Here is a 9,243-nt window from a genome sequence, read left to right as displayed (position 1 = left end):
TCTATCATTGCAATTCATACAAAAAACCTACCAAATTAAATTAGTTTTCATATCTAACAATTCTACCTAACTATTCTAATTTATCTATCTAACTATTTTATCTACCAATTCTACCTACCTATCTAAATTCTACCTAACTATCTAAATTCTAGTTAACTATAACTCTTCTTAGAGTTATACCTGAGTGGTGCACACCGGCGGCAAGAGCTGGGGGCGGGCGCTGGGCGGGGGTCGGGCTCCGGCCGGGGAGGGTGCGGACGTCGGGCGGAGGGCCACTGGCGGGGGCGGCCGCGGGCGCCTGGGCGGGGCGGGCGCGGGGGCCCGGCCGGGGGGGGGGGGGGACACACCCGTGGGGCGGGGGCGGGGGCGGGCGCGGGCGCGGGCGCGGGCGCAGGCGCCGGGAGGGGGCAGGTGGTGACGCACACCGACGGCGCCGGCAGCGGCGGCGGCGGGCTCCGAGTGCGGCGGCGGCTGCGGCGGGATCCAACGGCAGCGGCGGCACGAGTTTGAACGAAGGAAGAAAGAAAGAAAGGGACGCGCAAAAGGAAGGGATGGGCGGTGTTGAGGTAGAAGGCTTGGCACCAGGGAGGCTGGCGCCAAGCCTTCGCGCCAACCACCGCACCCGCTCTCGCCACGTAATCCATGACACGCCACGTGGGCATGCCATGGTGGGGACCTTGGCGCCATGGAGGTTGGCGCCAAGACGTTTAGCTTGGCACCAGCAGCTAAGGGTCCATTTTTTGAATTGGTTCCGTCAGGAACCTATTTGTGAAATTTTTTCGCGAAAAGGGCTAAAATAAAAAAAGTCGGGTGTCGTGTCATAGTACCCTCCCTGTGTACTGACCGGGGTTCGATTCCCCGGATGCGCTACGTTATTTTGTTTTTGAGTTGTTTCTTCGGAATATATTTTTTGTTCAACCGATTCTTATTACACCTAGCATTTTCCTGATGAGTGAGATTAGTATTTCAATTTCAAGTGCCCATGTTTCCTGAATTTTGCTTCACCCTAACCCGAATCCTAGCCTGTGTCAATCAAGCTTCAATTCAGAATATCAGCAGGCAGTGTTTGATAAAAGACATGGAACTGCCACATAAACATAGCTCACCAGCTAACCAAGCTCGTTTTGCTTGTGCTTATTTTAATGAGATACTTTGCGTATGACCATTTGAGTGCAACGTGCATTTAAACCATTTTACTCATTTATGAACTTCCATCCATGTGATTTTAACCGCTGTGACAACTCAATGACTATGAAGTAGCCTCTTTCAACATGTCGTTCTCAGCATTCTCACTTATATCTCCGGAGATTGACATCAAAAGTCAAACCATGGCAACAGTACCAAAATACAGAATCACCGGATCAAATCCTAAGCTGAGCTCTTTCAGTCACCAGGTCCACCGCCAGCGTTTACAAGAAAACTAAAACAGGCACAATGCTATGCGTTGCGGAAGGACATGAGGCCGTAAGAGAACAAACTCTACCCTGCTCTGCATTATTCCCAGACTAGGCTATATTTTTTTGGGCACATAGCACATGATAACAGAGCAGCTGTACAACTGATGTGAATATGAATCCCTTATTCCCCTTGCAAATAGTGATCCAAGTTCGCTACAACAAAGCCATCGATCCAGCTGAAGACTGAGAATTGTATAAAGAGGGGCATCTCATGCTGGTGCTTTCAGTCCGTAGAGAAAGCTCCCTCGCAGTACCTGCAAGAAGGATGCAGACATTAGTGAGCCCAGGTTCAGTGTTAGGCATACGTGCAAAAGCCCTCATGGGAACAAGGAACTGCTTATCAGTACAGGTAACAACACGAAGTAAAAGAATGTTATTTTTGGCCTCGCAATGTAAAATATAAGGAGATTGTGTACGAGTACGATGGGCCAGAGGTCAAGTCACAGCCATGCCAAAAGTGTCACTTCAACAAAAGGTTTGCAGCTCGGGTCTATATAATGAAAAGAACCGGCCTATGAAATTCTATATTGCGGCATTCAAAGGAGACAACCGTGGTATGCATGATCCTTCATCAGACTTCATTTGGGGATCCTTCATTAGGCTTTATTCAAATTCATGATAAATGGATATCCTAAATATGAAATTGATTAGCCAATACAAAGAGAGAAGAAGTTACCTGTTGCTAAACTTCTCTACAGCTGTGGAAGCATATAGAAGTGTTTCACCACCTTTCTCTAAAGCCATGTAAAGCTCCCTCCCTCGAGTAATTTTAGCAATCACCCATGCATTGCTTTTTGTTCTGATGCATACTTCAAAATCATTATCATGACAAGGGTCACTTCTCTTGTATCTTGACTTCTCTAAATCTACTTCTTGTCTTAGCCTATTGAGGGCAAGTAGCGAATCCTGCATAATTTCATTACAGATAAGTCAAGTGAAAAGGATGGCACAAGCTAGAAAAAAAGTTGTTGATCCTAATATAAAATCTAACACCTAACAGCGTACAAAAAGATACAATCCTTACGGTTTATAGTATAATACTGGAATCTATATACATTTCTCAGATGAATGGATGATACACAAAAAAAGAGAACACACTCATTGAAGTTTACTACACAATAGTATACCTTTGCCAGGGTGGTGACTTTCCCAGGTGGGGATGCTCTTGATATTCTTCTGTCTGGATCAACCAGCAAGTAACGATATCCAGCAACATGATAAGCATTTTCTCCTCCCCATCCTCGTGTCAATTTCTGTTCAACAGTGACAATCTTCTGTGATGCCTGAAAAATGGATCAAATTACTTGGCATGCATTCAGGGGCGAAAATTACGCACAGGGCATGTGTACTTTATCAATGAACAGTACATTTTAGCTTAGCACTGCATCAGGAGATCAGAAATGGATGGAAAGCATGCATGGCCCACTCACATTTTCAAGCATCTGCTTCTTCACATGAGCAATGCCCTCTTCTCCGTTTATTAGTGAGGAAGCAGGAATCAGCAAAAGGATAGTGAGACTCTTGTGCTGGTAAATGCATAGGTACATGCGCTCCTCTGCCTGCTGGAACCAGAGTATTGGAGTCAAGGGTACAGCACCACGAACTTCTGTAGTTGCAAAATCAGCAGCAACAAAACCGTCCTTTCCCTTTGACAATTTCTCACGCAGGAGAGGCCTGAAATTATGATGCATCTGATTTTGTCCATCAGGAGAAGTATCACGAGATCGACTATGGTACCTTTCTCCTGCAGTTGTTCCATTTGATGAACTTGAAGTTGGGCCTGCATTAACAGAAGTTCCTTTCCGCAAATAGGACCAAGAGCTTGCATTGGAAGATAGAGCGCGAGGAGTTAACCTCAGGACAGCATAAGTATATAGGTTTAAAGTATCATCCTGAAAAAAAAAACTTCAAAACCTTAATGACAAAGGAACCAAATGCTCGTAAATTAGCAAAACCAGATAAAATTCCAAGTGAAGTGATTCAAGCGACCATACCGGGGGCAGTGTTGTAGACACCAAGAGGTCTTCAAATAGTACGAGCGATTGGCAGGTGGTGTTTCCAAGACATGATCCAAGAACTGTGGTGAGTGACTGAAACACTAACACATCAATGGTTGGAATAAATAGAATAAATATGCACAGCTATTGCAATTTGCAAACAGCATGATTCTAGATGATACTGCAAACATGACATTTGTGCACTACTGCCGGAGGATAGTCCAAAAGGATAAATGCTGATCGAAAGAGTAAATGTTGATCAGATCAATTCTGAAAGATTTTCCCAGAAAACAAATTTCTATTTGTTGAAAACAAATCTTCGTACAATTACCCTACAATAAAAAGCAATCCTATCTAATGTAAATACTATGGCACAGCAAATGAATGTCAACAGTAAGCCTTCCCCAAAATAAATATAAATAGACCAGCCAAGAACTGTGCTAAGAAAAATAAAGTACCCCCTCATCCACAAATATAAGGGATTCTAAGTTTATCTGAAAAGGCATGGAAATGTTTTTAACAGATCAGCGGAGTAAGAGACAAAAAAGGATGCTTCTATTAAAAAAATTGTTAGTAATAGCAATACAGCTTACCTGAACTTCAAGTGCTACTTCTCTTGATACTGTGAGCATTTGGACCGTTCCCCTCTCCTTTAGGCAATCACGGTAGGTTGGGAATTGCAGCTTTTTACCAGCATGAAAATCTGCTCCAGAACATAAAACAACAGGTATATGTGGGATTAGATTGCCAAATATTTTCAAATAGTATAGTCTCTTTTCAACAGGCAACAATTTTACTGTAACCTTGCAAACTGCAAGAAATGATGACAGCAAACATAATAATAACAGCCGCAAAACAAATGGAAAACTAGACTCACCACTCAAATAATCTGTGAGAAATGTGCGGAGGTGACCACGAGCAAGTTCAGCACTGGGTTGTCTGTCAAGTAAAGTTCGGATTGGTCCATGGAACATTGCGAAGAGTGAATGGGCCTCTTTAAGTATCCCTTGCAGTGCACCACAACGCCAGGTCAATTCATTGTCCTTGGTTTTTTCCACAACCTATAAATTAAATTGTACACCAACTATACGTCAGCACAAGATGTTACAATCATTCAACCTATATTGTTGTAAGGAGGGTGCAAATGTAATTTTGCAAGAGAAAAGAACACGGGTAATGAAATGAAGTCCTAGTTCCCTCAGGAGAAGATCGCACCTCCATAATAAGCTTCATGCTATTTTGGAGGATGGTTCTGTGGAAATATAGGAATGCTAACTATGTTAAACCTACATTAGCATTGTTGTATGACATGAAGAGACGGAGAAGGTTTTGATGCCAGCACAGAAATACACTTCCTAATCCTAACTCTAAAATTGAATATCATAAGGCTTTAGTGACTAGTAATATTCAATAAGAACGACTACAAGGTAGTCATTATGTTCTTTAAGTGAACTATCAAGTAATCAATTTGCACATGTAGGTAAAAAGAACAATGCTGGCAAGAAGCACACTCACTGACATCACAGAAATAAAATATTGTGCATGAACAGTAGTTAGATGAAATGCATGTAAAAACTTGATAACCGAAGTTCATCCAAACCCAGAGGAAAACTATTAAAGTATTCATAGAGTCAGGATCCATTACCAGAACCATCCAAATATCAGGTTCCGCTTGATAAAAAATGTGGGAGTGCTTCTCAGATTCTATAACTTCACAATCCTCTACAGGAGAAAATATTCTGCACATAATTAAAATAGGAGAAATAAGAAGACTGAACCAGCAAATTTAGGCAATACAAGGAATAGCACAAGCGGAGAGCTCACTGTTTAGAATGGACAGCAAAGACTAAACAAAAGTCGTAATGTACAGCACAAAAGAAATGGTGCTTATTAAGAGTCCCAATCTTCTGGATGCATTCCTCATGTCAATTTAGAGTAATCATCAAAAGATGTGCAGTTGTCTAGAGCTCTACTAGAATATGTGAAATCTCGATGAAACAAACCACGACTGTTGCTACTTAAGTGTAAGATGTACAAAATGCATATGCAAGTGCTTTGACCACTGCAATGTCAAAGGAACAAACACTTGAGCTTTTACTAAGTTCAGAACAGGTCCTAATTTTGCTGTTGCTTGAAAAATTTAAGCTGGATGTCATATCTTGAGCTCAGGATACAAGTCTAGGTGCTGTTATGCAACTCCACAAGGTGAGTGCAAATTCTCTTAAACTAACTTTCTCAAGGTCGCCAAATGGAAAATCCGCTCGAGACAGTAATGCGACCCAGCGAGAGGGGCAGAGGAGGGCGACCTCGTGAAAGTGACGATCCCCTCGCAGAGCCCGATGACGGAGAGCTGGAGCAGGATGGGGCAGTCGGCGGGGTGGAAGAAGAGGATCTTGTCGAGCTCCTGGCCCTCCTGCTGGCCCCTGCGGAGGTCGAAGACGCAGAGCTGCGCCCCGTCGCCCGCGGCCGCCGTCGAGAGCCCCATCCCCGGAACCGCGAGCCGCCGGTGGGGGGATCACCCGCGGGATGGGGGAGGCGCGGCCGCAAGCGAGGGGCGCGAGGAGAGATGGGGGCGACCGCGCGGCCCCGAGCTGATCCAATTGCGGGGGTGGGTTCGTCGCCGGGGGAGGATGGGAGGGAGATCCGGGGAGCTAGGGGCCGCGACGGCGGGCGGGCGGCGGGCGTGGCCGATAGGGTGGTTGGGGGCTGGCGTGAGGCGGCGGTCACGGCGGTCGGGGGAGAGAAAGGAAGGGGAGGCGGGCGTGGACCGGTCGGTTGGGGTCGGCGACTCAGGCGTGCCGCGTGCGGTGCGGTGCGGCCGTGCGGGCAGGACGGCAGGGGGTCATGGGGACCAGGAGTCAGCGACTCGCTGGATCCAATGGCTCGTAGGACTTCTAGCTCTTTTTCAACTGGGGACGCAGGCACGGCTCGAGTTGTGATTAGTATGATTTACGAAGCAATTTAAATGCTTCATCAATACTAACTCCCTTTTTATATTTTTTTTATTTGCTCATCTGTCCCTCTTACGTTTTAATATAGTAATTATTCTCTTTTATTTCTCATTTTCTATATTTTTCCTTTTTCTTTTCCCTTAGGTTTTCTTGTTTTTATCCTTTATTTATTCTTTTCCTTTTTAGTAATACTAACTTTCTTTTTATTCTATTTTCTCTTCCTTTTCCTTTTCTCTTACATTTTTATTTTGATTTTGCTTTCTTCCTTTCTTTTTATCTTTTTTCTTTTCTATATTATATATTCATAAGAATATTTTTTTCCTTGATGTGGCTTGTTTGTTACACATATAAAACTATTTATTCAATTACTAAGCCACTTGTTTCTTATGAAGACACATTTATTCGTGCTGTTTAATATTTTGAATATATACAATCATTTGTTCTTGATGTTCAGTATTTTGTTCCAGGTATACATGTATTTATTCTCTAAGTTTGTATAATTTGTTCGAATATATTTTTTTTCAAAAACTTCGTACAATTTGTTCTATGTATACATATATTTATTGATATATTGATTGTGTGAGTTTGTATAATTCATTTGATGTATATAACTTTTTCAAGTATTTCATATAATTTATTTCAGGTATGTATGTGTGCGCGCGCGCGCGCGTGTATTAAGTATGTACGCATAAAATTTGTTATGTGAGTTTGTATAATTTATTTTAAGGGTGTACATTTTTTATCGTGAATTCATATAATTTGTTTGATATGTATGATTGTTTTGTTCCATTAGTTTATAGAATTTGTTCCAAGTGTACGTGCCTTGCAAAAAATATGCAACAAAGATATGAATAAAAAAAATTCATCCACATATAATTAAGTAGGATCTTGTTGTGAAGCTTTTATTGTGATAAACCCAATGATGCAATCGGAATTTAGTATTGATACTCAGGGTAAGATTTATAAATTTTTTTAAGTTCTAAATGGTTTTGCATATGGATGACATCATGAATTTTCTCTCTTGCAACTCTTTTCACTTCTCAGCAACAACCGATGTATGGATGCTCCCCAATCAGCGACTCGCCCTCCCACGTGGACCCACCGACTTGCACTCGCCGCTGGTCCGGTAGCAAGTCGATCGAGGTAGACGATCAGACGACGACGGCGATGGATGAGTTCCTTAGCTGCGTGGCAGTGGCCGCGCAGTGGCCGGTGGATGTGTTAGATGTCACTTAATCTAGTATTAACATGTCATAACTTAAATAGGTTCTTAGCTTAGCATAATCACGATGACCAAAGCCTTGAGATACTATCTGTAATCATAGATGAGTTGATGTATTTGTACTCATTTTGAATTGGTGATCTGCACCGGCTTAAGGTCTTTAGGACTCGGTGTGTGCGTGACGCTAGACCTTTCAGGTCCCACGCAGCGACGGATCTTCAAAAAATTGTTAGGAGGGGCTCTCCCTTTAGGGCCTGATTGCCTGGAGAAGTTTAGCCTGGCTCGCACCACTCAGCCAGGCTTCCCAGAGCCAGGTCCAATGCATGCAAGAGCATGATGTTTGATTGCCTGTTCGCACGAGCCAGGCTCTCTCAAGAATGTGTTTGGTTGCTCGTATAAGGATAGGTTGCGTGAGATAAAAATATATAAATAATCATCGTAATGATATTTATTATCGGGAAACTATTATCTTATAGCTCTTAGTTTATCTTATTACTCCTTAATATTAATTAGAATATGTTAATATCATTTAATATGTGCTAATAATGCATTAATAACGTCATTAGATGGCTAATTACCCGCATCACGCGAGCCTGGCCCGGCAGAAACGGCCAATTTCTGCGTACCTCCAGAGCCTGGCTGCGGGGGGAATCTTGCACGCATGGAGCCTGGCTGAGCAGATGCGCAAACCAAACAAATGGGAAATCTTGCATCGGTAGAGCCTGATTGAGAGCTGATGCAGGCAACCAAACGCCCTCTTATCTTCTACCTCTAGCCTCTCATTTCAAGCTTCAATGGATGTAAATTTTAGGAAGGCTTAGGAGGGGCTCCATAGCTCTAGCAACTGTAGGAGAACGGTAGGAGATCCGTCCCTCGTTCCACGCCCTAGACCTCATGCCGGGGTTGACGTTGCCGTCCCGGTAGTGCGACCGGTCAGGAGACTGCAAAAATCTCCAAGACTATCAAGAGACTGCAAAAACATATAACACTTCTAAATCCATGGCACATATTGAATCTCCATGTCTCCATCCCCACCTCTAGATCCACGTAGAGAAGAACACAAATTGGTTCATGAATCCATCCCCAGGATACAAATCGAGCATGTACATTTTGCTTAACAAGAGATTGGCGCACGGTTGGCACGTTCAGCCTCTAGTGTACACTACCAAGAGACTGAAACTGCCATGACGCCACGGGGTTACAGCAACAATTCTCATGACTTTGAATCTTCCACCGAAAAAAGAAATGGTACCATGCTTTTCAGAATCCATACAAGATTTTTCAACAGAAATGGTACCGTGCTTTAACGTCTCCTGGAGACGCTGTTCAGAAACCATACAAGGTTTAGTTACCCCTGTTATGAACGACATATGGAAATATGAAGTAAAGAATCAAGCCACAGAGGAGACACACGATTTAACGTGGAAAACTCCTTCGATGTGAAGGGGAAAAAATCACGGGCACCAGCCAGCAACAATCTCACAATCTCAAGAGTTTTGGGTTACACGCCTATGACGGCTTACAAGAGAATCACCTCTCCACGAAACCCTAGCAAGGGTATATATGATGTACCGACCCTTGGTCCGGGGTTGGATGCACCCGACCCCTTGGTCCCG

General features: G+C 43.5%; 1 protein-coding gene across 2 annotated transcripts; it reads right to left on the bottom strand.

The window, feature by feature from the left end:
• Positions 1-1,246: 1,246 nt before the first annotated feature.
• LOC101785422 (vacuolar fusion protein CCZ1 homolog) lies at positions 1,247-6,209 on the bottom strand. Of its 2 annotated transcripts, XM_004973417.4 has the most exons (10): positions 5,761-6,204; positions 5,100-5,193; positions 4,332-4,515; positions 4,048-4,157; positions 3,452-3,547; positions 3,195-3,349; positions 2,888-3,131; positions 2,585-2,740; positions 2,134-2,363; positions 1,247-1,711 (listed from the first exon to the last, which is right to left on the bottom strand). In XM_004973417.4, the coding sequence occupies exons 1-10, from the start codon at positions 5,937-5,939 to the stop codon at positions 1,681-1,683; spliced, it is 1,479 nt and encodes a 492-aa protein (XP_004973474.1). In that variant the 5' UTR covers positions 5,940-6,204; the 3' UTR covers positions 1,247-1,680. The 2 variants fall into 2 exon arrangements, with proteins under 2 accessions (XP_004973474.1, XP_004973473.1); XM_004973416.4 differs by having other exon boundaries at positions 2,888-3,349; positions 5,761-6,209.
• Between the last annotated feature and the right edge of the window lie 3,034 nt (positions 6,210-9,243).

Source organism: Setaria italica, chromosome VI (assembly GCF_000263155.2).
Source record: "Setaria italica strain Yugu1 chromosome VI, Setaria_italica_v2.0, whole genome shotgun sequence".
NCBI classification, from domain to species: domain Eukaryota; kingdom Viridiplantae; phylum Streptophyta; class Magnoliopsida; order Poales; family Poaceae; genus Setaria; species Setaria italica.
This window is presented reverse-complemented; position numbering and strand designations above follow the sequence as displayed.